Source organism: Zootoca vivipara, chromosome 14 (assembly GCF_963506605.1).
Source record: "Zootoca vivipara chromosome 14, rZooViv1.1, whole genome shotgun sequence".
NCBI classification, from domain to species: domain Eukaryota; kingdom Metazoa; phylum Chordata; class Lepidosauria; order Squamata; family Lacertidae; genus Zootoca; species Zootoca vivipara.
This window is the reverse complement of record NC_083289.1, coordinates 22,678,783-22,706,565: the sequence shown is the minus strand read 5'-3', so window position 1 is coordinate 22,706,565 and position 27,783 is coordinate 22,678,783. Positions and strand designations below refer to the sequence as shown.

Here is a 27,783-nt window from a genome sequence, read left to right as displayed (position 1 = left end):
CCAAACAAGGTGCAACGAGGCGTTCTTCCTTCTAAGGAATGAGAAGATAGATATCTGCTACCTTAACGTTTGGGTGGGGGCTCTTTCCTTTCCCCCCCCTTTTTCTTAAAGGCGAGGCGCGCATTCTTCAAACGCTGTGAAGCAAACTCCCCCTCGGACCCGCACTGTTTAAACTTAAGAGTGTGCATATATAGGATATTCTTCTTCTTATTTCTCCTCCCTGCTGCCTGTTCCAAGGCTCCACGCTCAAAATACACAGGGGGGCAAAACACATTCCTTTATAGATTGAGAAAGATCTTATCCTTTCGTCGCTCTTTTTCTTTTTTTTTCTTTTTCGTTCGCTGATCCCTTCAGGTTCTCCCCCACCCCCACCTCCCAATAGTAACCACCCCTCGCTCTCTTTTCTAAAATCAGTTTGTACAATCGCTAAGATAAATACCAGGGCGATACGTTTTCATTGCCTAAGGGGGGTTTTCTCCTGCCCATTTCCCCCCCAAAAAATAATAATTTAAAAGCCATCAGCTGCCAAACAACAGGAAGAAGATGCAAGCGATCTGGGATCTTGAACAAGGCAAATATGTTTTGGGTATGTTTCATTCTCTTTTTTAAATTTCTCTCTCTCTCTCTCTCTCCTTCTCCTTGCGACCTAGTTTGCGGCCGTGCGGGTCTCTCTCCCCCTCTCTCATTCCTTACTTATTCCATTTTAAAGGCTGAAATCCGAAGCGCAAAGTAATGCCCTGCGTTGAAATTGAGAGAACTTCCCCCGCACCCCCGAAGTCAATGGTTTGAGGGTCGGGGATGAAAACTCTGCTTTCAAAGGTTACGTGGGGAGGGCGGGATTTGTGCCGGGAGGGGGGGGTCGATGTGTGTGTGGATTTTACATCAACTACTAATTGAGAGTAAGGTCCGTGTGTGTGTGTGTGTATGTATGTGTATGTGTGTGGGTGTATGTCGTGAAAAATATGCTTCTCTATAAAGCCCCTTTTCCAGCTATCCAAAGGGTATCCCCCCCTTCCAAACCCGGTTCGGATTCGATGATGATGCCTCTCTGAGTCAGAACTAGTCTAATATCTCAAGGTCGTATTGCTGTGGGTATAAACAATGATTGAAAGGGGGGAGGAAAAGGGACCTCTCTAAGGCAGGGAATAGGAAATGAAACTCCAAGAATTTGTAGCCACGTGCGTTTTTTGCTTAGGTTTCTCTCCTCTCTCTCTCCCCCCCCCCCCCGCACCTTCTTCCAGGAGCAAACTGAGTTTCTCGGCTAGCCTTCTTTACAGTCCCCGTTCCGCAGCCCCGCTTGATCCTTCCCCCCTTAACATCTCTGATGGATGATAAAGTAGAGGTACTCACCATTGCCAGAGGGGATATCTGTTGCCAAATCCAGGTTTCCAGGCGCAAAGTTTTGCTTGTTCCTTTTAATTGTTGGAGGTTGTGGAGTGGGGGGATTAATAATCTTCAGGCTGATGTCACTTAGAAAAAAAAAAGCCGCGTGGAAGAGCTCTAGACTTTCCCTAGCGCGAGAAATACGCACGCACATTCACTAGCTTACACTCGCTTCTCCCTATTAGACCGGCGGGGGGATTCCTTATCCATCCTATGTCGCCTCCTCCCTTAAAAAAAAAATCACAATTTTTTCGGAAGTTTGCAAGTCCGGAGCACAAAAAGATGTTATTTTATTTTATTTTTAAAAATGACATAGCTCCTTAACTTGCAATCCAGAGGAATTAATCATATTATAAAAGTACAGAAGTTTAGGAGTTGCTTGCCTCCCCCCCGTCTCGCTTTGCCTACGCTACGTCCTCCCCCCACGTCCCTTTCCCTTTAAGAGCAGCGTTTCTTTGAAAGTTGGATTTTTTTCAGGCCGATGAAAGACTTACGCTAGGGGGCAGACGCATACTGTACTTCTGGAGTCTTCCAGCCGGTCCTCTTCCTCCTCGCCCCCCCCCCGCCTCACACACACCAATACACACACTTCTGTCCTCTCTTTCTCTCTCCATCTCTCGCTCTCCTAGCATATGTTCTAATTTAGCACTGTAAATTTTTCAGAGGGCCCGACTCTGACAGCCCCTGGTGATTTTCAAAGTACCACAAGCCAGTGGTTAAAAATTACATTGACTTGAAAGTTCAGTGTCGCACAATGGAGGGCCACTTTCCCCCATTCATAGCTCTTCGGATGGAGCTGGGAGGGGGACGCGGGGGGGGGAGGCAAACAACACAGTGAGCATTCATTGAGTCTTCCCCCCACGTAACCCAGCGGTTTCCCCCCACTGATTTCACTTCAGAGGGTCCAAACTTCGTTGCAAAGAAGCCAGGAAGAACTGAAGGAGGGTTTCTTGTTGTCATTGTTGTCGTTTCACCAAACTCTCCCCATCCCCGCACCTTTCGCCAGGAAAAAAAAAAGAGGGAAGATCCCTGCTTCCCCACCTCGTTTAGCTTAACGTTTTCCTTCAAATTTTCCACACCTTTTCTATTTAACAGCCCGGATCTCCTGATGATTGTACACCTGTTTTTTTTTAAAAAAATGGGAAAGTGGATAGGTATTAATACCACTATTGCTTCTCAGCAGAAGTTGCAAAATGGACCCTTACTTGCAAGGCAATAAATAAGGTCTGGGATTATAACTGAGCTCTGTAAATTGACAGTTATGGATGATGAATTGGTTTGAGAATCGTTCTCTTTAAGCGATCCTATGTTGATGTGTAATGGGGGGGGAGAGAGAGAGAGAGAATGAACAGCCAGTCAACCATGAACTTGCCAACTCCCCACCTCTGCTATTTTTAATAGTTCCATCCTTTGGATGAACAGACGTACACTATCAAAGCATTTGATGTTAGGGCTTGAGTGAGCTCCGTCTATTTTAGTTCTCAGTGATTAGTTGCTTTCTCTTTTTACGAACCTGCAGGAAAACGATTAATACAGAAGGGTTGTTATTTCCCCTTTCGGATTTTTTAATTTTTGTTTTGGTAGTCTCTGCATTCAGCAGAATCATAAGGTGTAAGAGATTTCTTCTGATAAAGTAAGATATGGTGGTGATATATGGGGAGAATTTTCCTTATATAGGCTGCGATCACCTATATATCCTGTATATATGTATATATCCAAGATATATATTTCCATACCCTGTTCGCTTGTTCTCTGCAATCCTAGAGGCCGATTATTTCCATCTCTTCTGGATCACAGAGGGCATCTTCCACTGTTTACAGGCGGCCAAGTCCTTCTGATCAATAGAACATTCCACCGCTCGCTTTGAAACTGACCGTATGAAACGGACAATATTGCCAGGCTCCTCACTAGGGCCAGTAACAAGCAGAGTTCATGTTACAACTTTCCTGCCCTCGTCCGTAGCACCTGCAGGCTTAGCAACAGACATTTATTTCTTCAGCAGAAAGGGGTGGGTGGTACGAACGTGGCAACGTGATAGCGTTGAGCTGATGGAAAGAGTTACAGCTCCAGGTCCAGATATTTGTCTCATGTATCTGGGATTCCCATTGTCTCATTTAATAAGTGTCTTGGACATACCTCGTGTGTGTTTGTGTGTGTGTTCATATACCGTTTATATATACTCTAAGAAGTCTGTGTGTGCAAGTGTGTGTGCGGGTATATATGAGTTATATAAATATATATACTCTCAGTTTTGAGTCTGTTTCTAGCCTGCCATTTATTATTTTTCTCTTGTCCTTCTCAGCAAATGTATTTCGCTGGAACACTTACTTCTCTGCCTGGAGGTCAGTTTGCCTCTAGATTGCAGCGCGAGAGATCCCACAGCTAGGCGATGACTTAAATTTGTAACCTCGTCTAAGGCTATAAAATTAAATCAAGTTGCAGAGGTTCAAATGTGCTTCGCCATGCTTGGGTGTTTTGTTTTGTTCTGAAATTCTCCCCCTTTCCTTCCTGTTAACATAAAGGAGGAAATATGCTTTCTTAAGGGGTGGTGAGAGAGGGGGGAACTTTGTGTCTTTCCAATTCGATGCGAAAAGGCTGTAAATGTGTTTTCTGGGTTTGATTAACTCCATCCTTTTCCTCCCTTTTCCTCTCTGATTCCCCCCCCCTTCCTCGCTATCATCGCCTTCCTCCTAAGAAGGCATCTGGGTTAGATGTGTCCCCATTTGGGAGTATGTACAGGCGGCCAGGCGTTCTGCGCCTATGTATGCATGTGTGTATTTGTATGCTAATTTTTTCCCATTTCTGTTTGGATTTTGGAGCAAAGGGAATGGGTTCTTGGAATGCTAGAGGCTTCAGGGAACAGTGAAGTGTGTGGTTAAGTATTCTGAAGTCTGTTACCATAGCCTCTGATGTATGCGCCCCTATACATTGATAGATGTCTATCTAATGTATGGGTCGAGCAAGCAGCTTTCAAAAGATTCCTACGCAGTGCCAGCAAATCAGTTTATATGCATCTTTTCCCCCAACGGGCCAGCCTCCTCTAGAGTGTTAGGAAGGCTGAGACTTCCTAAGCTAGAAATCTACATGCTCGAAATCCAGCTTTAACGGCCTCCCTCGCTGCATATCCAATCCATGTCAGAAAGTGAGAGCAAGTTAGCGTTTGTGTCCCTAGATCTCTCTACAAGACCATCATGCCAAGGTTAGAGTGTATTCTCTTTCCTTCCTTTTTCTTTTTTAAAGAAGGGGTGTTTCTTTTTAAGAAAAACAAATAAACAATTCTTTGAGTTGTGTGTCATCAAGCAATTAAAAGTTCAACCCACCTACCTGTAGAACTTTAATCCGAAATGGGTAGCGTTTGTGTCAATCTGTGTTAGCACCGCTGCGACCCAAGCTGTCTACAGTGCAGCATTTGTCTAATTTCTTTAACCCAGGCACATACAGTTCCCCTAGCGCCACTGCTCAGCTGAAATGACCCTTCCCTATAAGAACGAAATTGTTTTTCCCCACCTAAACTCAGCAACAGTGGCAGGAAGAGGATAGAGCTGTCTCTCTTCCTCAAGCCTCAGCCTTTCACAAGGGGATGAACCGCACTGTGGGTCTCCCAGCAAAAGAGTTCAGAAAGTCCGTCGTCTCACAAAGACCTGTCTTCTAGCATCCTTTAAAAAGAAGTGGTGTCCCGACCTCCACCCACCCTCTCGTGTGTGTGTGTGTGTGTGTGTGTGTGTGTGTGTGCAAAATCAAGACTCTTTAAAAAAAAAGCCATCATTGCTAGATCCCTCATTCCCATAATAAATAAAATAAGTATAATGCTTCTTCTTTTTAAAAGAAAACTTCCCCCTTCAAATCTTACTTTTGTTGCTCTGAGTTTCAAAGCTGGGTGAAAGAAATTGTGGGGGGGGGGTACGGAGTGAGAGAAAGAGAGAAGAAGGGGGGAAAGAAAAAGGGCGCGGGGGGGGGAGTGTTGACGAGATAGAAAGGAGCAGCAGCAGAAGAGTCAAAGAACAGAACTCCCTTTAGGACCTGGCGGACTTCCCGGGGCTCCAGCCATCCCAGCCGTGCACAAGGCTGAACTGCCCAATGAGGGGCGAGGGGAGGTCCGGGAGCTTTTGACCAGTCAAAGGCAGCCTCTTGCCTTATAAGGCGAGCGGTCGCCATGGCAACGTGTGCTAAGTTGCAGCCGTCGTGTCAAAGTTCACTATATAGAGAGCTGGGTGAGCTGATCGCGGAGAAAGCGTTCGCCACTCTCCCCAGCCCCGCTCCTATAAATCGCATTCACTCCTTTAACCCCCCCCCCACTCCACCTACCCACCCACCCTCCTTAGCATATTTGATCACTGGGATTCTCTCTCTTTTTTTTCTTGCCTCTCTCTCTCTCTTTTCTCCCTCCCCTCCCTTTTCTTTTTCTTACCCCCGTTTCTCTCTCTCTCTCTCTCTTCTCGCCTTCTCTCTTTCTTCCTTTCGCTGCCCCCTCCCCCTTTACCTTTTTGTGCGCGTGCAAAACCCTCTCTCGCTTGCCCCCATCTCTTCTGCTTGCAAGGAGAGCTCTCTTCCTCCCCCCGCACAACCCCCAGCGCCAAAGGACCGCTCCAAAATCTCCACTTTTGCATGCATGCAAAAAGAAAAGGGGGGAAATCTGGTGCATTTTCCTTCCTCTCTCTTTCTCTCTCTTTGCTTCTGATATTTATTATTAATTCTTATTAATTTCCACCCCTTGCTTTCCCCCACCCACCCAACGACACCCACTCGGGCCCCCGTCTCCCCCTCCCCCCTCCTGCACTCCTTTTATCCTTCTCCCTAGCTGAGGGGGGCGGGTGGGTCGGGGGGCTCCTGAGCTTGGGGAGAGTTCGCTCTTCTCTCGTCTCCCCCCACCGCGCTCTCGCTCTCTTCCTCGCTCGCTCCCTCCCCCCAGCCCTCTCTACCCACCCACCCACCCATCTCCTCCAGTGCCGCCGCCTCCCTCCCTAACCCCCTCCCTCCCTCCCTCCCTCTCTCCCTTCCCTCGCCTCCTCCTCCTCCCCTTATCGCCCCATGTGTTGTGCGAGGAAGCAGCTTTGCTAAAGAGACCCACTTGCGAAAGAAACGGGAGCAGCATAAGGCAGCGGCAAGCGGCGGCAGCAGCAGCAGCAGGAGCAGGAGGAGGCGGCTGCGAGCGAGCGAGCGAGCAAGCCGGAATAGCCTCGGCAGCAAAGGAGGAGGGGGGGAAAGACCGAACAAGCGAACGAACGAAAGAAAGAAACGAGGGAAGAAAGAAGCGAGGAAGGAAAGAAAGAGCTGGGCGAAAGAAGAAGAGCGAGGCACGCCGAGAGAGAGGGACGCACCACCAGGAAACCAGGGGGGAACCCGAACCCCCCAAAGGCTCCCTTAGCCTATTTCGCGTGTGTGCGTGTCTCGTGTGTGTGCGCGCGTCCCGTGTGTGCTTTTTTGTTTGTTTTCTTTGGCCAGGGCTTTTTCTTTTCTTTTTCTTTTCCCTCCCCCCCCTTCCCTCCCTCCCTCCCGTCCTCCTCTCTTCTCCCTCCCTGCCTCCCTGGTTGATGTTTCTACAGCTTCGCCAAACTCCGAGCGGGGCATCCGATCCCAGCACTCCCACCGGCGGCGGCAGCGGGAGGAGGAGGCGGCGGCGCAGCAAGGACGGGGCTCCGGAGCGCCGCGCCGAGCGTGGGATCTTCTGCCGCGGCGCCTTTCGCTCCTCTCCTCCAGCGGCCGCGCGCCGGAGTTGCTGCTGCTGCTGCTGCCGCCGCTGCTGCGAGCTTTCCCCCCTCTTTGGCTTTCGATGGCTTTCCTGAATGGCTGACTGCGGGCTTCTCTGGATCTGGCCCCCAGACACCAGCCTCTCCTCCTGCAACTCTGCTCGGCTCCCAGAGAGGGAGGGAGGGGGGGAACTCTGAAGAGAATCGCCTCTCTCTCTCTCTCTTCCTCCTCTCTTCCTCTTTTGTACTTTTCTCCTTTATTCATTTGCTACCAGACAATCGCCTCGAACCTCTTTGCTCTGCTTCCCCCTTCCTCGTCCCCTCTCTTCTTTCTTCCTCTCTCTCTCTCTTTCCTCGTTCTTGCTCTACTTTTCTTCCCCTCCCCACCTCACTTTGGTGGCCCGCATTGCTGACTTTATTTTGGGGGACTGCCCAGCAAGGAAAAAGTGGGGCGCAAGCAAGCAAAGGGAAAAAAGGACATTAAATTAATTTAAAAAGAAAGGACCAGAGGAGGGTAGAAGAGAAAGAAGAAAAAGAAGGGAAACCGCACACAAGCCGAACAACTTCCACAAAAAAGGGAAAAAAAGAAAGAAGGAAAGGGGGACAAAAACTCGCCAACGCGAACTGGGGAGGACAGCAAAAGAGAAAACAAATAAAAACAAAGGTGGACTAAATTATATATTTATATCTATCTATATCTAGACAGAGAGATAAATAGGTCTCTCTCGCAAGGACGCTTCCTAGCTGAAGAGCTGCGGGCTCAGCCCTCGGAAGAAGCGGATCCGCTGGCAACCGAAAGCTACGGGGGGCGAGCAATTTGGCCAAGGTGTCCCATAGATATGGCAATGGTAGTTGGCACGTGGCGAGACCCGCAGGACGATGTGGCCGGCCCGCAAGGAACGCAGCCTTCGCAAGCGCCTCCTGTGCCGGGACCCCCGACGGGTGCCCCGCACACCCCGCAGACGCCGGGCCAAGGGGGCCCTCCCAGCACGCCCGCGCAGACCAACCAAGGCAGCCAGCAGAGCCAAGGCGAGAAGCAGCAGCAGCAGCAGCACATCGAGTGCGTGGTGTGCGGGGACAAGTCCAGCGGCAAGCACTACGGGCAATTCACGTGTGAAGGCTGCAAGAGTTTCTTCAAGCGCAGCGTCCGCAGGAACCTCAGCTACACGTGCCGCGCCAACCGGAACTGTCCCATTGACCAACATCACCGCAACCAGTGCCAATATTGTCGCCTCAAAAAATGCCTCAAGGTTGGCATGAGACGGGAAGGTATTGGAATTTCATTTGTTTTCCACTTCTCAACCAACCCCGGTGGGGAGGGGAAAGAGGGCGGGAGGTCTCTGGATTTGCGTGCGCATGTAAACAGAGACCAGCGTGGGATGAGGAGGACTAGGACCGTGGATTTTAGAGATGGGTTGCCCCCTGGGATGCATAGCTTGTGTACATTTCCTCTTATTTTGCAATGGCCTGGAATGGGGAGTGGTGTTGTCCTTGGGAAAGCAGGCTTAGGTGAGTTTAACAGAGCAAGGAAACGTGGTGTGGTGTGTGAGAGGCTGGGGGTGGGTGGAATGTGTTTCCCTGACAAACATTGGCTCGCTTGTTGATTCCAAGAAAAGCTAGATTCCATTTTTATTTTATTTTATTTTTCCTCTCAACCCACCAGCCCCAAACACAATTACTACGCCACGAGAATGCTGTGCGTTATACCTTAGAATGGATTTGAAGGGCTCCAATAAAAGAGGGGGGTGGGTTCTGTCCAACGGCGGGGGTCAGAGGCCGGCTGGGATCTTTCTCCTCCTGCCCACCCTTCCACCGCCCGCAGCGATCCATAGGCACCACCATTCCCCAAACAACGTGCAAGACGTAGCTCTGTAACTTCTCTCCCTTCCCCGAGTTGCTAATCCCAATAATCAATCAATCAATCAATTGCCAGAGAGGTTCCCTTCGGTTAGAAATTCTGCGAGGCTTCTTTCAAGATTCCCGGGGCTTTCTCTCCTCCCCAGTCCGGGCGAGAAAGCTCACCCTCGCGCTAGCAAAACACGCGCGCGCGGGGTCCTTTTTGGCCTATGCCCCTGATAATAATCAAGATTTCATTTATGTATTATTCCAATTCTTTTTCCCGGGGGTTGGGAGGGTGGAGGAGAGCAAGCCGGGCTGCGGGTGGGGGGGGAGGGGGAGGGGGAGAGAGCGATCAGGGATCTTAAGCACCGGAAGGAAACACACAAATAAATACAGAGTTTAAACCAGGGAGGTTTCTGTGAGCAAGATGGAGCTCGGTGGTGGAAGATTCCGAGAGGGCAAGGGAAGGCAAGCCTGTAGCTTCCTTAATGGCGTTGCGCTCGCCGCCTCCTCCTCCTCCTCTCCCCTCCTCCCGACCTCCGGTGTCTGGCTTATGTTTGGGGGTTAAAGGCTGCCCTCCTTCGCTCTCTGAAACGCTCAATCTCCACCTTGGGCCACGTTGGAGCCAGATCCAGCCCCTGCAAAATAAAATATAAAACATTCTCTCGCCTTCCTTCTCAACCCCCCTCCCTCGGCGCTTTTGTGGGTCTTTCTCTCTTTCATTTTCTCTCTTCTTGTCACCATGTAAATTTATGAACCAAATGAGAGGCCCACTTTCCATAAAAACAGCCGATCCCGGGGTTTTCCAAAGCTTCGCTCCCACCCCCACCTCTGAATGAATGGCGAGGAAATGTAACAATAGGCCGTGCTGTTTGATATTATTTTATTTTATGGACGCGTGTGACTGCAGTTCTAATCTGATCTCTCTCCCCCTTTGATACAGATTGTGTTGTAGTTTTAAAAAGGAAGCAGCAGCAACTCTCCTTCTTCGGGGAAAGCGGCGTTTGGAAATTATGGGGAGGGGGGCCTTGCCTGCCAGTTTCTCCCTTCAAAAAATAATAATAGCGATGTGGAGAGAAGATAATTCGAGTATTTTATTTTAATTGTGTTTTGATACGTCTGGCGATTGAATGGAGGGGGCTAAAGAGCCGCTTGTGTTTGTGTTTTGCCCGCTGGCTGTTCGTTTGGCCGAGGAAGGGACATTACTTTTTGCCTTCTGCAGCTCCCCCCCCCCCAAGCTTTTGATCCCTCACCCCACAAAAAAGTACATTTGGATTGACACCCGCTGACATATTTGCCAACGTGCTGGTTGCTGTCTTCTCAGCAATTTGGGGAGTGGGAGACCCAGCTTCTCTGCACCTCCTTGACCCTCCTGAGTTTCTTTAATTCACCCTTGAGTCTGAGCAAACTCCCCCCCCAACCCCAACCCCCCCCCAAAAAAATAAAGTAGCTTTAGATGTGCTAGCTCCAGAAGGGACTTCCTTAGCAATTCAGATATTAATTGCTGTAGTTTCTTCCTTATTTACTGCAGCCGTCCAGAGGGGCAGAATGCCACCTACTCAGCCGACCCACGGCCAGTTCGCCTTAACCAACGGAGACCCCCTGAACTGCCACTCGTACCTCTCCGGATATATCTCCCTGTTGCTGAGGGCAGAGCCTTACCCGACCTCGCGCTTCGGCAGCCAGTGCATGCAACCCAACAACATTATGGGCATCGAGAACATTTGCGAGCTGGCGGCTCGGATGCTTTTCAGCGCCGTCGAGTGGGCCCGGAATATCCCCTTTTTCCCCGACCTCCAGATCACCGACCAGGTGGCCTTGCTGAGGTTAACCTGGAGTGAGTTGTTTGTCCTCAACGCGGCCCAGTGCTCCATGCCCCTCCACGTCGCCCCGCTCCTGGCTGCCGCCGGCCTGCACGCCTCGCCCATGTCCGCCGACCGAGTTGTAGCCTTTATGGACCACATACGAATCTTCCAAGAACAGGTCGAGAAACTTAAGGCCTTACACGTGGATTCGGCGGAATACAGCTGCTTGAAGGCCATCGTCCTTTTCACCTCAGGTAAGCCACAGGGTGGGGACTCTGGGGGGGGGGGGAGCGAGGCAATCTGAAAGTCTCCCCTGCCCCAACCCAGCTTCCTTGGTTTTTCCGTGAGAAAATGCGGAATTGAACTTGTAACACCGCAACTGTTTTTTGGGGTGGTGGTGGGGGGAGAAGAAATGAGCAGATTACATCTCTCATCCTATTTGTTGCATGTTTACTTGGAAGTAAGGCCCGCTGCGTCCAGTGTTAGTTCAAGGGTGCCTAGCATTGAAGCAGAGAGAGACAGAGAGCCACGATTTATTTCGAGGAGGAAAACCCTCCAAATATTCTGCCTTCAATTTTAATGTAATATGGACAGAATAACTTTTTTATTGAGCCATGTGCAGTCACTGTTGGCGAAGGGGGATAAAGTCTTTCGCTAAATCTCCAAATAAAATAACCTCTGGCATGATATAGTTAAAGCAAGAGCAAGCTGATAAATAACTAGAGTATGCTGGAATCTGATCTTTTTAAATATATATAATAACTAGTGGAATTCTTAACCAAGCAGAAAGCCTACTTCAAAGGAGATAGAAGAATCCTAAAATTAAAGGGACATTTGAGGGTGATACCGGTATGTGCTGCAGCTCTAACTAGAGTATCCAATAAACAAACGAATCACGTTCTGGAAAGGATTGAGGGTGAATAAACTCTCATGGTAAGACCTGCCGGCCTTGGAGCAGATTGCCAAGGGGAAGAAAGTGGGTCTGAACCATGGTCAGAGGAGCTAGATGTATTTTTAAATAATAATGATAATAATAAGAATAAGTTGAAGCAAGAATGTGTGTTTGGAATTCAAGTTGCTGTCCCCCATACAAAAACCTAGCGGTAGTGGCAATACAACTCATCCATAACAGCAGCGGGGATGAGGAATGTGAAGAAGTGTTGCAACTGTAGTCTCTGAATTGCAACATTATGGGTTTCTGTTTTAACTCCCCTTTAAAGAAAGAAAGACAAAAAAGAAATGCATGTTGGAAAAGTGTCATTTAGGTTCATCAGAGCTGCCTGGAAGCAATCCCCATGAAACTCGGTGGAGCTTACTCCTGAGTAGATGTGTAGAACTGCACTATTAAACAATCAAAAGTGCCAAAAAAGAAGGGGGGTTGGAGAGAGAGAGAGAGAGAGAGAGAGAGAGAGAGAGAGAGAGAGAGAGAGAGATACTTTTCAGTGCCAACTTTCTGCTGCATATAAATAGCGCTACAGTTATAAAACAATAATGGAATGCATGATGAAATCTAATTAGCTGTGGTTCAACCTGGGTGAGTAATATATCTGATATTAACTCTCGAGGCAACATAATTTCAAGACATACTTTCTTTTTAAAAAAATATATAATTCATCGGATCAGGCCTCTAACAGTATGCTAGATTCTCAGAATATAAATTGTGTATGTGTGTGTGTGTGTATCTTGTAAGTAATGGGGCAGCTTTGGGTAGTGGCCATGTGATGACCATATGAATGGAGGCAGGATCTGTAAAGTAATCGCTCATCAGTATATATATAGATATATATTTTAAAATCTTTTCTTTAATTTTAAAAATACCTTTGATATGAGGAAATAGGCCAAGGCATCTGTAGTTTATGTGGGAAAATTAGGATTTACAATCCAGTCCTTGTTATGTTAAGGGAGGTCTGAGGAAACCAAGTGCATTTCTGGACATTGTCCAAAATTTAGGTCGTGACCTGAACTTCCTTTTATATATTATTGCTTTCCACAGTTACACCTCTGCCCACCCCCACCCCCTGGCCAAAATATTTGTTGCCGACCTAAATTAGTTGGACTCAGAGGTGATCAATTATCAGAGGCAGCACTAGAAAGGAACAGTATGCTTTTGTGTGTGTGTCCTCTATTAAAAGGAGACATTATTTCCTTCAGGATCTTCTCTGAGCCTTTTAAGGCCTACATATGAACCCCAAACATTTGATTTCAAATCTGGTGTGGTAGTGAGTTACAGTAATGTGATTAATATTGTTACCTTTGTGGGGAAAACCTCTCAGCTGTTGTCTAAAGTGCGAAATTTATGACTGTTTGCAAAATGTGGATCTGCATGTAAATTGCCTTCCCAACTTAGATAAAGCTTCTGTTATCTGATTTTGTGGGGTTATAAAACATGGGGGGAACGGATGCAGGGATTTGTCAGCTAAGACACCCCAATAGCAATGGGGCTGATGTGTTATTTAGATGAAGAGAATTTTCATATAATATTTACTGGTGCTTTCTATAGAATCTATATCTAGATTCTAATGGCTTTGAAAAATATGCATGTGTTAGTGCTTTGCCCAGCCAGCTAAGGTCACAACCTGAGCAAAGGCAGCTTCTGATTAAAAGGGACCTCATTGTATTTTAGCCTGTCAAAAGTGGGGCAATATATATATCTATATATTAGTGCAAAACGTGGCAAGAATTCTAAATTGTTTTTAAACAGATTTTTCCCTTTTTTCCTTTTAAAAAATCGTATCTTACAGATGCATTTTTTAAAAATAAAATAAAAAGTATATATTGGTATGATTGGAAAGAAAGGCGAGGAAAGAAAGGGGAGTGGGGGAGAGAGAATGAGAAGGGGAGAGAGAGAAACAGCTCTAATGAAGAGAGCGATCAGAGTTTGCTTGGTTGCCTTTGAATAGGCTAAACTGACAAGATCAGTTTTAAAGGACCACTTAAATCACTTTCAAAGACTGAGGGAAACGGCGGTGTCTCCTTTAGGGGAGAATCGCTTTTTGGGTGCGGGGCTCCATTATCCTGAGTTGAGCCAGTTTCTTAACGTGTGTGGGTTTCTCCCTTCTTCTTTTTTAAATGAAACTCTCTTTTCTGGCCTTTGAGATTAGACCCAGCACAGTTATTTCCCCAGTGCGAGCATGTGTGTTGTGAGGAAAGACCATGTCTTATCTTTCTCCTCCTCCATACACCCCCACCGTCAAAAGACTCCCCCGCCCCGCATCCCAATGCAATGAAAATCTGGTGAGATCACTGAAAGGTTTGGGGCTAATTTTAAAATGAAGACCTCAGGCAAAATCCTGGCCGGGAAGGCAGACTTTTGGATTATTTTTATTTTTAAAAGAGCACGTGCTCCTGTTGAAACCGAAAGAAAGAACAGGAAGATCCAAACGCGTGTTTACTCAGAGGAAAAAAATCTTGCTGGACTGGCTCCCTAGGTAGCCTGCAGACAGAACTGCAACATGACTCTCCTCTATGTTTGGGATTGTAGCTTGAGCAGGGCTTAACTTGGACTGAATCATGTCCTCGAGGCTTATTCGGAAGTCCAAGACTTAAACTCAGCGAGCCTGACTTTCAAAAGGGAAAATAAATGTCCGTAGGGTTGGAGGGAGAGATCCACAGATTTGGGCGCGCACTAGCAGATCGACCCAAAGCACGTTGACACCCCCCCCCCAAGTTCCGCGGGACTTAAGTCGCTAGGAAGCTCCCAGCTTTAGCTACTAGGAAGCAAGTCTCAAAAGATTTCAAGAGCAGTGTCTATCTTGCAATGCTCACGACTTCATCCTTACAGTTCTTGGCTGTGATTTTATTACACTATTGCTATTATTTTAATTGCGGGGGGGATTGGTTTTTAAACCATTCCAAGTGGAAACTATAACTTGTTTGATACTGACGACACTTTCCCCCTCCCTTCCCCTCTCTTTGAAACCTACTTTCTTCCAGATGCGTGTGGTCTCTCCGACGTAGCCCACGTTGAAAGTTTACAAGAGAAGTCCCAGTGTGCGTTGGAAGAGTACGTAAGGAGTCAGTATCCGAACCAGCCTACGCGATTTGGGAAACTGTTGTTACGCCTCCCATCTCTCCGCACCGTCTCTTCCTCAGTCATAGAGCAATTGTTTTTCGTCCGTTTGGTAGGTAAAACCCCCATAGAAACCCTTATCAGGGATATGTTACTGTCTGGAAGCAGTTTTAACTGGCCTTATATGGCCATTCAATAAGGGGAAAAAATGTTGGAGAGAGGAAAAAACAAACCCACACATGAGAGAATTTGAAAAAAAAATTGGAGATTTTGGAACGGAGGATTTTTGCGAGTGACATTGGGGTCTGGCGGTTGTTTAAACGTCCTTCAGCTAAGCAAGGATGTTGCTTCTTGGCTAAAAATGAAGAGAGAATAATTGGAATGGACTGAATACTAATTAAAAAAAAGACTTGTGATATGAACTTTTTACAGACTGAATTAAGAATTCCCCTGTTGTCCAGAAGTTGCTACTTCTCTCTCTCTCTCTCTCTCTCTCTCTCTCTCTCTCTCTCTCTCTCTCTCTCTCTCTCGTTGTTTTTTAAAAGAAAAGGGGAAAGAATTTTTTTCTTTTTTCTGGGGTGTTTAACTTGAAACACAATCTCTTGCTAAAAGTGCATTTAAAAGAAATCTGGAGAAAATTAATGGAATGGAAACAAGTCTCTCTCTCTCTCTCTCTCTCTCTCTCTCTCTCTCTCTCTTTCCAAATTATTAATTTGTCCTATGTTGTCTGTGTACCTATAGGGTTTTGTTTGGGGTTTTTTTTGTATTTTTTCTGGTTCCAAACCAGTTTATTCTGTGGTTCTATAATAATTTTGATATAATCTTGCCTTCATTTAAAAAAAACAACAACTGTGTATCCTTTAAAAAAAGTTCTGAAAGAATTAAAACTGTCTCAGAAAGGTTTATGAGAACATAAAGAGAAAAAAAATCCCCACAATAGTAGGAAAGATGGAAGCGCACTTACAACTAGTCAGCCAAAATTTAGCTCCAAGCTACAACAGCTATAATTATTGAGACTGAATAAAAGAGAACCACAACTATCCCCCACCCGCAAGCCCACCTTCCCTTGACTAGGTTTTTATATATATATATCTATTTTAAAGACAAAACATGAATTTTGGAAGGGAATGCGTATTTCTTGGAGGGAGAAGGAATTGTGTCTAAGACACAACACGGTTTTGATGAAAACACACATACATACACACACGCACACAAAACCACACATAGGGTTTCATCACAAAGTGAACTTTTTGTAATTTGAATGAAAATTGGGTTCCTCCTAGTTGTCCTAAATTGTTACCAAGTTCCTCTATCTGTTTGTATATTTGCAAGCTCTTTGTATTATAATACTTGTTGATATTTTCCCTTTTTTTAAAGAAAAAGAAAAAAACCATTGAATTCAGCATGACAAAAAAAATAACACTACTGTTGGCACTTATAGATAATGTGGTTGATTCAGTATCTTAGAGTTTACAGTTTTTGTGTTTTAAAGAAAAAAAAGCTGAAGGGTTTTTTTTTTAAGTGCAACATTTCTGTATACTGTAAAAGTTATAATAACTGAAAACTGTTTGGTCCAGTCTTTGTGTGTTATATTCCAAGGAAAAATTGAAAGTATTCAGAAATTAAAATATTATTTGATATCTGACACCTTGTATGGCTCTCCTAAATGTCTTGGGGTAAAATATTCCTATTTATTCTTCTGTTGAAGAGGTTTTGGTCCTTGGATAGATAGATAGACTCTGCTTCAAAATCGGCTTGCAACACAATAGGTGTTGTTTGTGTGTGTTTCCTGTCAAATAGGTGGTGGTGGTTTGGTGGTGATGGTGAGATGTTCCAGCTTCAGCTCCTGGTTTAATTGTGGCTTCATGAGGTCGCCAACCTAATCCTCAATATGTTTGCCCCCAAAATAATTTTCACAACCTGTGTGTAGAGTACATAGGATTGCAACCTAAGATGGCAACATTTCCTTTCCTCTTATCCTCTTGATAACTACAAAAATAATAGTAGTAATAACAACAACTGCAGAGGGGATGGTTAAAAGAGCAATGACCCGTTAATTCTGTCACACTTAAGTGCCTACATAGGAACTGATATAAACACAAGTACAAAGAAACACACATAGGTATGTATGTATGTATGTATGTATGTATGTATGTATGTATGTATGTCTGTGTTGTGAGTATATAATCTGGTTCAAGCAAAGTGGCATTATTGAAAAAGTAGGTCAGTTGTTTGCTCTGAATCCCAATGTCTGTGACATAGAGAAGAACTCTGGAATTGTTGTGTGCTGGTTGTCACTGAGAGATCTTTTCAACTCAGAAGTGGATTTGCATTGTTTCCTCACCATTTCTGTTCTTGCAGAGAGCCAAAGATTCTCAGACCATAAGACAGAATGTACAAGTTGTGTGTGTGTGTGTGTGTGTGTGTGTGTGTGTGTGTGTAGGCACCTAGCATTATAAAAGAAGGACTTATAATAATGCATTCTGAGTCTAACTATAATTAGGAATAAGTATGATTGATTCCAAAAGACGCTGCACTTAAGGCTGCAGTCCTATGCTAGGAGCAAGCCCCACTGAATACAATGGGATTTATCCCGAAGGAAGCACACAGGAGTTTGTGCTGTAAATAGTAGTGTATTTGTTTCAACCCAACATATTGAGTAAAGGCCAGATTCCCACTGAAATTATTGGCTCCAGTATGGCCTTAAATTACTCAAAAACGCTTCCTCCGTCCCTTCCTACAGTCAACTTTTCTTACTCTCCCTGCGCTTCAGCTCTCCAAAGCAGGTTGACAAAAACTCTGATGTCTTGTGAATTTGAGTGGGAGGAGGGAAGTATAGAGGGTGTGCTCAAAATAGCCCCTTGTCACCTCTTCTTCTAAGGCTTTCTGCCCCCACCCCCAGCCACACATTCTGACCCATACATACATACATACATACATACTGTACATACATAACGAAAGAGCCCACCAGTTTGTGAACTACACTCCATCTCTGGCTGGCTTCCGTTCCAGGCATATGGACCAAACATTGTTTTTATTTATTTATTTTCGAGGAATGTGTGTACTCTTTGGGAATGGCTGCAAATGATTTTCCCCCCTATGAACCCAAGGCACTTTTGATATGCATAGATAAATATGCTTGCTGGTTTAGAGAGGAAAGTGATCCTCCGGTTTTAGTGGTGCTTTTCGTGCTGGTTACTGTTTGCTACTCTAAAGGATGTCTGTGTCTGAATACAGTACAGTATGTGTGAATGAACTTAACAGGGGAGTAGAGCTTCTCCTTCTCTAACTTCACCTCGAAGGATATCCCCCTTTGGCCTGCTTGCTTTCCGTGTGTGGTGGTGTTTGTTCTTAAACAATCGTTTATTGCAAAATTGCAAATGTGTTTCCTGGCATATTGCAACTTAATGATGTTCAGCTCAGCCATTCCTTGGTTTTTCTTCTTCCCCCACCTTCAGACATCTGGGCTGTTGCTCGGTTGTTCTTCCTCTATATACCTGTCTCTCTTGGCGTTGCTTTCCCTCCCCTCCCTCGCTTCCCCACCTTAACTTTCTAATCGAGCTTGGACTGGAGAGATGGCGGCAGAAAAGAGCTGAATGTAAAAGGGATTCAACAAAAACCCAGCTCCAGCCACCACCACCACCCCGCCCTTCCACTTTCCTTCTTCTGCCTCGGTAAATTTTCCATTCCATCTCTCTCTCTCTCTCTCTCTCCATATATGCATCCATATATTTGGAAAGGCTTCGAGGTGGAGTTGTTTAAAGGCTTTCAGATAGGTGCGAGTTTATGGCATTTAAGGAAAGTTTTTCTTTGCCTGCTGACTTAGAACAAAGGAGCTCCCCCCGAGCAATTGAGCCGGACAAAGGAGGTGGGCCCGGACTCAGAAGGAGTCCTATGTGAAATTGACTAGCTCTTATGAAAAAGCTGCTAAATACGAGCAACTCTTTCTCTTGAAGTGTCCGGAGATTTCCCTCAAGCCTCCCTCTCTAGGGTGGTTGGATTTCTTTTAAAAAATAAAATAAAATCTAAGTTCTTCCCCTTCCCAGCACCAGTGTTAGAATTATAAGTAAAATTATTAAAGTGACTCTCCACTTAAAGAACAGCAGGGGAAAGAGCCTTTGAAATACGATTGTTATTAATAATGTTATTAAAAGCACATATGGGAGAAAGCTCTCTTTCCGCCTTCTCTCTCTCTCTCTCTCTCTCTCTCTCTCTCTCTCTCTCTCTCACACACACACACACACACACACACACCCCTTCTATTTTTCTCTCTCCTTCGTCCTGCCCTCTAGCAATTAACTTCACTATACTGAACCAGGTGAAGGGAGAGGGAGAATCTTATTCCGAAAGTTAAAGCATAAGGGTTTGGGGGATCGAGCTTGCCTTAGGACAAGACAGGGCGAGGATCGCGCGGAGAATATTGGAGGCTTTGAAACGCACGCCAGTGAGCGGTAGCATACACGCAACTCGCACGCAGGCCGGTTTAAAAGGATACTCGCTGCGGATTGCGTTCACTCCGCTTGACTGACGCTAGATCTCACGCTCTTTCTAGGTTCCCCACCCCCAACCCCGTAGCAATTACTGGAGAGACAGCAGATCGTTCCTCTTAAAGAGTGGATTCGTCCTCCTCAGTGGCGTCTTTTTTGGGGGGGGGGGGAGAGGGGAGGAAATATGTTTGCGGTGTGTGTTCGCGGAGGGGGAATAGATAAAGCGTGTGAAACTATTGCCTTGAAGCTGGGTTGTCCTATTAACTCAGCCAACATGGCGTCTCCCAGAAGTGTACTGCAGAGAGAGAGAGAGAGTCCTGCTAGGCAAAAGGAATCGCGTTGTGATGAGGAGAGAGATCTTTCCCTTCATCCTCGTAATAAGTCAGGAGGAGGCTGGTATTTAAACGCATACACAAAGCTGCAGGCAGCGGGGCACCTCTCTGCAAAAACTCCCAAGCCAGCAATCGAGTCAAGGCAAGTCCAGTGGTTAGCTGTGGATTTAAAGAAGCAAGGGATGTGTGCGTTGGAGGGGGGGGGAGATATTACAAACCCTCCACAGCTACCCGGTGCACTGTCCAGTTTCTCCATCACAGGATTCCGAATTCCTAAACTTGTGATGCGCTCTCTCTCTCTCTCTCTACGGTAGCAGATCTCGAAATAGACAGATTGGGCTTCAAGGTGCTTTTCAGATAGCGTGGCTCACACGTGCATCTATCCCTTGATGTCATGCTCCTAATCCGTGGGTAGAGGAATGCAGTGTGACTAGAAGCCACCCCCTGGACTCGCCGTCCACAACCTCTTGAAATCCATTCTTGGCCACAGGACCACTCACTTCAAATGTGGAATTACTTTGCTTAGTACATTTATACACTTAGGTGGGGATGTCTGTAGACCCGCTTGAGCGGGTATCTAGGAAATGTTTGGAGGAAAATGCCCGCCTTCTCGCCTCTCTTCAGTCTAGCATAGTGGTTGGGGGTTGGTTCCCCCACCCGATTCTAGGATAAGGTTTATTTTCCTATCGTCTTCCGTTTGGAGAAAGGACTTAAAAGAGATTTGCTGAGGTGGTCTGGCATTAGGTATCCGCAGAGGGGCGGACAGACGTGACTGAAGACATCCGTATTGCAAAGGCGAGGAGGTGGGCGGAGAGGGGCTCTCTTAGGGTACACGTCCGAATCTAAATTACCTGGGAACTCAGCTTGCTTTAAAAGCATCCCTTTCTTAAGCTCCACGACCATTGGAGAAAGGAGGGGGAGAATCCCTCTGCAGAGCGTTATTTAATTTTTTTTAAAAGAAGTGATGAAGCGTTTTTGTGCTTGTGTGTGTTGTCAATCCCTTAACAAAAGGTGCTCTTTAAAAGAATGGCGTTGAGAGCTTGATCTGCAGCGAGAAACCCAAAAATCAATGAATTATTATTAATATTTTAGGGGAAAGGGGGAGAGAGCGTGTCTTGTCTACATAGAAGAGAGACGGTTCTTGACGAAGATGGAGGCCTTCTTAGAGTCTATTGAAAAGGGAGGCTAGGAGTTTACAAGAGGGGGAAAGTGCTTCTGATCATCCCCTCCCTCCGTCCGCATTTTCTCCTCTATCTGTTAAGCTTCCCGCAGCGCGGCTGTCTACTTAATGGCAAATTTTTACCTCGTTGTGGTCATTTTAAAAAACGCTTAGTCCTAGTTGTTTGTTGTTTGTTTGTCACAGGAACTTCTAGGTGCCCCCTCTCTTCCCCCACCCCGTCGCGCCAGTTTAGGAATGAATGTTTTGGTATTTATTTGGAAAGATGGTTGCGATCCTTCCTGCTTGTCCCTTAGAGTAAACACCACGAAAGAGAACGGTTGCTGAATTTGCGTAAACATGCGTTAAGAGTGTTGTGTTCGATTTTTTTAAAAAATTAACAGACTGAGAAAATATGAGCGTGGTATTTAATAAAAGGTGTGGATTTAGAAAAGGCTGCAGAAATTATCTGGGTTGTTTGTTTTTTTCAGGGTAGGTTTTTGGTTTTTGTTTTATTTTGTTTTGCTTTGTTTTTTGCACACCAAAGAAAGCAAAAGGGGGATATTTCTCTCTCACACACCCCTTTGCCCCCATCCTTCCCCCACGGAGTGTGTGAAACCTCATCCTGGGGGAAGGGGCCTTTAACTCGAATCTTGGGATGGGGCGAAGCGAGGCCTCTTCAATAAACAGCCCCGCATCAAGAGTGTAAATAACTCTCTGCTTAAGAAGGTGACAGGCTCGGGGGAGAGAGAGGGAAACCCCTGCGTGAGTCTCTTGGAAGGGGATTGGGAGGGGTGGGGTAGAGAGAAAGAAAGAAAACGGAGAAGTCGGTTCCTTTTGCACGGAACGGTTATACAGCCCATGAAACGCGGCGCAAGCCCATCGCTTATCCCTTAGATCTTCCGCTCTTCCCTAATACAAACCAGATCTCCGCTATTGTTTATCATCCGGGCTCGTGCCCGACAAGTTATAAATCGTATTGCCCTTTTGATAACGCAGTTGTAATCAGTTAGCATCGCAGCCGGGCCCAATTGTAAAACTGCCTAATTTAATATGTCAGATGTGCCATTAAAACTTTATATATTTATATACATATGTGCATTCCCTCTCTTCCATCTCCCTTGCCCATCTCTTCCCTAGGAGAGAAATGTCAACACTGTTATTGTTGTTGCAGTTGCTATTATTATTATTATTATTCGAAATAATGTCTTGGGTTGGGGATGTAGGCCTTTGCTAAGACATCTCTATATTACTACTACTACTAGCATCCATGAGGGATAAGCCCTCCCACTAATGCTTCGGTCTTCGGCACATATGCTTGGGGGTGTCTCCCACGGCTTTGAACTTCGTGAGATTTACTTCGGAATAAGCGTTTTTAGAATGCGGGAAGAGGACATATATGTTTGGCCAAGGAAAGAGACTCTTGTCAGCCCGGGTTTCTTTGAGGAGGGGGAATCACATTTATTGCAAAGGTGCATTGTGATTAACTGAGCAAACGCCGGGGGAGGGGGGGGATATTATTTTATCCGGAAAATTCTCTTGCGTTTGCGTGGAAAGCAGAGTTGTGGAAGAAGGCGCTTGGTTTTCAATGGATCTTCTTGGTTGGAGGCGATTCTCTTTCCCCAAATCCATTCTCTCCCCCCACTTTCTGAACCCCCATTAATATAGTGTGGCGGCAGCAAGGGGAAAGAAAGGGTGAATCATAAGGCCTGGTGACTTTTTCGAATGTGTAAAAACACACAGCTTTTTAAATCCCTGGCTTTTCTCCCCCCCCCCCCACCTCCTTCTAAAACGTGGTGGTGTTTGGGAGATTCGTCTCTGAGGAAGCCTGGAGCCCGGACAACAATCGCGGTCCAAGTTAGCCCCAATTTGGATCAAACTTACAGAGGGTTGATTTTGGTTGACAGAGCGTGTGTGGAGGCTGAACTCCCATAATATGCACTTCTGTTCCTTTATTAGGCTTCGACAACGAACTAATGAGCTTTCCCTCAGAAGATTGTCACTCCTATTTATTTTATTTTCTCCACCCCTCTTCCGAAGAAAACTTGGAGACCGAGGGAATAGACGTTTTTAAAGGTGTGGGAGCTGGAGATAGCTGCTGATGCACACACACACCCCAACATCAGGGGGTGGCATTATTATTATTATTAGTAGTAGTAGTAGTGCAGTAGTAGTAGTAGTATTACTAGACAGCGGGTAAGATCCATCGAAAGTTCAGTACTGTACTCGGAAAGTCCCATTGATTTGGCTTATGCCGCGCTTCCAAGCATGTTGACGCAGGGGTAAGGCCCCTGGAGTTGACCGTGAATCTTACCACTTGCGCTTAGGGTGGCAGCGATCCTATACACACTGGGTTTGGTATATTACACATAGCCTTGTTGTCCGGCTCGTCCTTAGCTTCCCTGGAAATCTCTCTGCTTTTTCTTTGTCTGGATGGTCTTAAAAGCCAGCAAGAACAAGTATCCCGAAGGAATGGCAAAGGTCAGAACATCTCTCGTTTTGCGCCCTGTTGGGTTTCACTAGGATTCCTTAGGTCGATTTCAAGGTAGCTAGCGAAGAATAACTTTCCCAGCGGATTGGAAAGTTTGGGCAGTTTCTGAGCTCGAAGGACGCCTCGCGGCCCCAAGTTTAAAAAAGCTGATAGGTCCTAGCTGAGAAACAGGAGGACAGAATGAGAGGAGTGCTGGCTGGTTGGCGGGGGGGGGGGGGACAGGACACGACGACGTTGATCCCATCTCTCTGCGAGAAATAGGTGCCCACGGGACTCCATTAACCTACCTGGAAGGCGATGAAAAAGAAACAGAAAAACTAACCTGAGGCGAAGCGGAAATGAAATAAAAATTATATCAAGAGATATAATCGAATTGTTTACAGAACAGAGGCAGTAATACATGTTACCCTCCCCCTCCCTGCGGCTCTTTATTTTCTTTGGATCTCGATTTTTGTTTTAATCCTTCCTTTACAAATTTCTGAATATTGTCTTTTGAACTGAGCCCTTTACCTTATTAAGGTGAGCGCGCGCGGGGTGCTTGTGTGTACAGAGGGAAAGAGAGACAGGGGGGTCGATTGCTGCAATCCTCTTTGAAACACGCTTCGTTTAACTATTTTACACAAGTTTGCTTAGATCCCTGGGGGATTCTTCACTTAGAGAAGGCTGATACTAGAGTTAAAAGCTTGCGAAGTGAGGGAGGGGAGAGAAAAGCAGAGGCTGTGGTGGATCATATCTGGGGGGGGAGGGCTTATCTCACGTGGGTGGCAATAATAATAATAATAATAATAATAATAATAATCCATCTGAAATTGAAACAGTGGCCACTCAACTAAGGAGAAATAGGCCAGGGCGTCCAAATTGAAATGAGCAAAGGTATAAATAATATCCTGTAGTCATTTAAGTTACAGCCTAACTTTTCCTCTCTTTAGGTCTGATTCTCGGTTTTAGTTTCCCCGCTCGTTTTCTCCTCCAGCAAATTGATGTTAACGTGTGTCTTAGACTTTGACTGTAATCAGACGCCCCCCTTCCCTCCCTCCTCTATTCTCTCTCCCTCTCTCTCTGAAGCATTTAATAAATGTCTATTAACGCGCTCCAAACCTAAGGTGAATTTACTGTCTCCCGGTTTCCAAACGGTACTAATGATAGATTTATCAACAGGGACTCGCCTCCCAGCGCTGTAAGGGAGACCCGCTCAGCGAATAAGTATGACGAAACACCCAACACCAATATCATTATTTCTACATGGGGGAAAGAACTGGAGGGTGGCGGCGGAGATGTGTCAGGGTATCATCTGAATTAATTAATCGGAATTAAAATCGGGTTGGGGGGGGGGCAATCCTTTCTTTTTTGGTACCGCGCCTTGGATGCAATCTTCTTTCTTTCTCGTTTTGGAACTGTTGTTTCGGAGGTGAAATTAAGACACGATCCTTGTTTGGATGGTTTTCTCTTTCTTCCGGGTGCCTTATTGTGGTCCGCCGCCCGCCCGCCCCCCCCCCCGCTTCCCAGGTTGCGGATTAAGTAACTGCCCTCTTCACGTTTCAGAGCTGCTGAGAACTCAATCTTAAATTTCCATGCTGTGTTTTGAGAATATATTTCTTGTATCCCCCCCCCACTCCACCGCACCCCCCCCAAAAAAACCCCTCGAATAAAATCCATTCAAGACTGGAGTGACCTCGCCTTGATGCGCTTCCGTTTTCTAACTTTTTCCATTCCTGGAAACATTTAAGGAAAAGGGGGGTTCGTAAAGATGGAAATGGGGGAAAGAAAAGCAAATCACTGGGAAAAGAGGATGAGCCAGCCCAGAGAAGCCAAATATGAGACGAAGGGCCGTTGCAGTCTAGGGAGCTATAGCCATGCGACGGCGATCCTCTATGCACATTTACCTGGAAGAAAGTTTCTCTGAACTAATGAGGAGAATCACGAGTAAACGTGCGTGAATCAGACTTTGGAAGGCCCCTAGCGCAGCGGTAGAGCGTCTGCCTTGCACCCAGGAGTTCCCAGGTTCATATTCCCGGCATCTCCAGATACGTCTAGGTCGGAGAACCATTTGTCTGAATCCCTGGAGAGCCGCTGCCTGTCAGTGTAGGCAGCTTTGTATGTGCCTCTGTTCCACCAGGCTGGAGGCATATTTACTGAGAAGTAAGCACCTGTCACCTCAATGATTTTTGTTTCTGAGGAGGCCACCTTCAAAGCACAAAAAAAACCCCACCACAGTTGGAATGATGCATACTGAGTTTAATGGGCCTTACTCAGAAGGAAGTCTGCATAGTTTCGCAGCCTCATGTCACAACCACCTTCAGATGGATTGCGCCCGGTGTGTAGGTATCCTATATATATGAGTGGAGTGTGGATAAAATGAAACAGAACCCATCTCTCTGGATCCATTGTTACTTTAGGCTGCGATCCTATACACTCTTACTTGGGAATGTGTCCCATTGCACTTGGTGACTTGCTTCGGTGTAAACACGCTGTTAACTACACATCTCTCCCCTCAACGGCATTATCTACAGTTTCCGCTCTTATTCTGGGGAATATTTCATAGGACCCTCTGGGATCTGTGCTGTTGGGTTTTTAAAGCGACAGGTATTCCTAGCTCTTCACAAGCGCTGTAAGTCTATGAACCTCGTTTCCCTCCAGGAACGATCCCTTCCCAATATTTCATTTCTCTCCACTATCCCTATTTCAGTGTACAACTCTCTCATTCCAATGCTGGGTATTTATTTGCTATTTATATATATATATTTTAAAAAGAGGTAGCTGTGAACGCATTTTGCACTGTAAATTTCTTATAAAAAGTAAAACCTTGTAAAATCACACCAAACTCCTTTGCAGGTTTTTTTTTTAAATTCTCCTCTAGAAATTTCATTGAGATGTCTCCTGTACTGTGCTTGTCAAGTGATCTTTGTTCCTCTTCAAATAAAGGGCTTTTAAATGGACTTCTGGCTCCCGTTTTTTTGTTGTTGTTGGGGTTTTTTGTCTTCTCTCTTTCTAAACGTTAGAAAATTGTGCCATCTACCAGCTAATCCAAGTACTGTCGCTCTCAGAGACCTCCAAAGACCTCCAAACCCTCACCCTCAATGCAGCCGTGTCAAGGGGGCGGGCCAAAAAGGGGGCCTGGTGATGGAAAAAATATAAGGCTGCTCAGGATGCAGAGTTTGTTCTGCTTTTAAAAGACATATTTCTTTTCTTTTTATCGTGGGAGTAGGGGAGACAGAAACGGGGAGTACAAAGACATACAGTCAAGAAGGGAAGAAAATACATTTGATTCCGTTTCTGGAACGAGCCAAGGTTGGTGTCCACGGCTACCCCATCTAACCCAGCCCTTTTTGACCAATTTAGCCGGATTTTTAAGACGGACGTGGAGGATGTAGGGAGAGAGATCGAGAAACACATGCAGCTGTTTTTATGTCCGTTGCACACCTTGTTTTGTGCTTGCACCCACATGGAAATAGATTTCTGCGGACCCAGAGAAAGGGTAGCCTATTCGTCATAGATATTTGTTAGTAACACCGTCCCCCCCCCACAAATCCCCCCCACACAAATTATTTAACTTCGAAATAAAGCTGGCGAAATGATCGTGTGCAGGAAGATGCAAGTAGCCGGCAAGCCTTGCAATCTAACGGTTGCGTTCTAGGACATTGGCTCAGGAGCTGGAGTTTTATAGAAATAGCAATCAAGACCCCATAAACCGAGCACCTCCTTACAAAAGGTGGGGGGGAGGTGTCTCCCCTGAACCGGGCTAGGATTGCATTTTCGTTCGCTTGCTAGTTCGGTGGGGTGGTTCCCCTCCCTCCAGGGACAAAAGGAGAACAGAACCCCACAAACATACCCCTTTCCTCTTCCCGAAATAAATTTGGATTGTTGTTGTTGCTGCTGCTGCTGTTTCACCTGACTGGGTGGAAAGTGAAAACCTGAGCATCCTTTCACCCTTCCAACATGAGGCGGATGGGGTGCTGGCCTCCTGCGTTACACACATTAAATTGGAATCTCCTTTCAAGGAAGGTTGTGCTGCGGGATGCAGTCTCCGAAGGAAATGATCTGTAAAAACTCGGAGTGAATAAACTGTAACGCAGGCCTCGAAACACCTCCACGTTTGATAAATGTTATTTTATTTTATTGCGGAGGGAGGGAGAGAAACACGAATGGAACTATTCAAATGCGTTGATTTCAACGGGGAGCTCAGCGCGCTTACGTTCTCCGGATCGGAATAAATCGAATGTCCCTTGACCCCGGTCCTCTGTCCTCTTACTTAAGAAGTAAGCCGCCCTTTTTCAACTTTTACAGAGTAAACAAGTATTGGATCGTAACAAGGAAGTGTCTACAAGGTATCCTCTTAAAAAAACAACACACTTTTAACGGATCAGCAGATACCAGTTCGTTCCCACACACTTTTGGGTACAGACTAGGGCTTTTAACATTTATAATCGAGGGGTGGGTGGGTGTTTTATGGGGTAGAGGGGGATCAGGAACAGATAAATATTTTCTAGGATGCTTCGCACTCTTCCGAATATTGTTCTGTAGAGAACTCCAGCCTCGACCAGAAGATGTTGGCCTTGGAATCCTAGCATAAATTTCGTCGCTAAAGGACAACCCA

The 27,783-nt window shown here is 46.0% G+C and overlaps 1 protein-coding gene and 1 long non-coding RNA gene across 6 annotated transcripts in view; one reads left to right on the top strand and one right to left on the bottom strand.

The window, feature by feature from the left end:
• Positions 1-1,837, bottom strand: part of LOC118092664 (uncharacterized) — a 57,460-nt gene extending 55,623 nt beyond the window's left edge. For 2 of the 3 annotated variants that reach the window (XR_004693562.2, XR_009558540.1), the window contains exon 1: positions 1,351-1,835. This is a non-coding gene — a long non-coding RNA (uncharacterized LOC118092664). Of the gene's footprint in view, positions 1-1,350 lie in introns of all 3 variants that reach the window. The other variant, XR_009558541.1, reaches the window with a different exon arrangement.
• NR2F2 (nuclear receptor subfamily 2 group F member 2) lies at positions 412-27,612 on the top strand. 3 transcript variants are annotated; one of them, XM_060282614.1, is made up of 3 exons: positions 412-586; positions 10,441-10,968; positions 14,648-27,612. In XM_060282614.1, exons 1-3 carry the CDS (start codon positions 544-546, stop codon positions 14,920-14,922), a joined length of 846 nt encoding a protein of 281 aa, XP_060138597.1. In that variant the 5' UTR covers positions 412-543; the 3' UTR covers positions 14,923-27,612. The 3 variants fall into 3 exon arrangements, with proteins under 3 accessions (XP_060138597.1, XP_034986904.1, XP_034986905.1); XM_035131013.2 differs by lacking the exon at positions 412-586 and adding an exon at positions 6,365-8,339 and having other exon boundaries at positions 10,420-10,968; XM_035131014.2 differs by lacking the exon at positions 412-586 and adding an exon at positions 6,371-8,339.
• Positions 27,613-27,783: the final 171 nt, after the last annotated feature.

Excerpts from the sequence above, each read along its gene's own strand:
- NR2F2 (XM_035131013.2), top strand. The coding sequence starts at position 7,910 with ATGGCAATGGTAGTTGGCACGTGGCGAGACCCGCAGGACGATGTGGCC. Across the intron at positions 8,340-10,419 it reads GGTTGGCATGAGACGGGAAG|TTTCTTCCTTATTTACTGCA; the intron begins GTATTGGAATTT and ends TAATTGCTGTAG. Across the intron at positions 10,969-14,647 it reads CATCGTCCTTTTCACCTCAG|ATGCGTGTGGTCTCTCCGAC; the intron begins GTAAGCCACAGG and ends ACTTTCTTCCAG.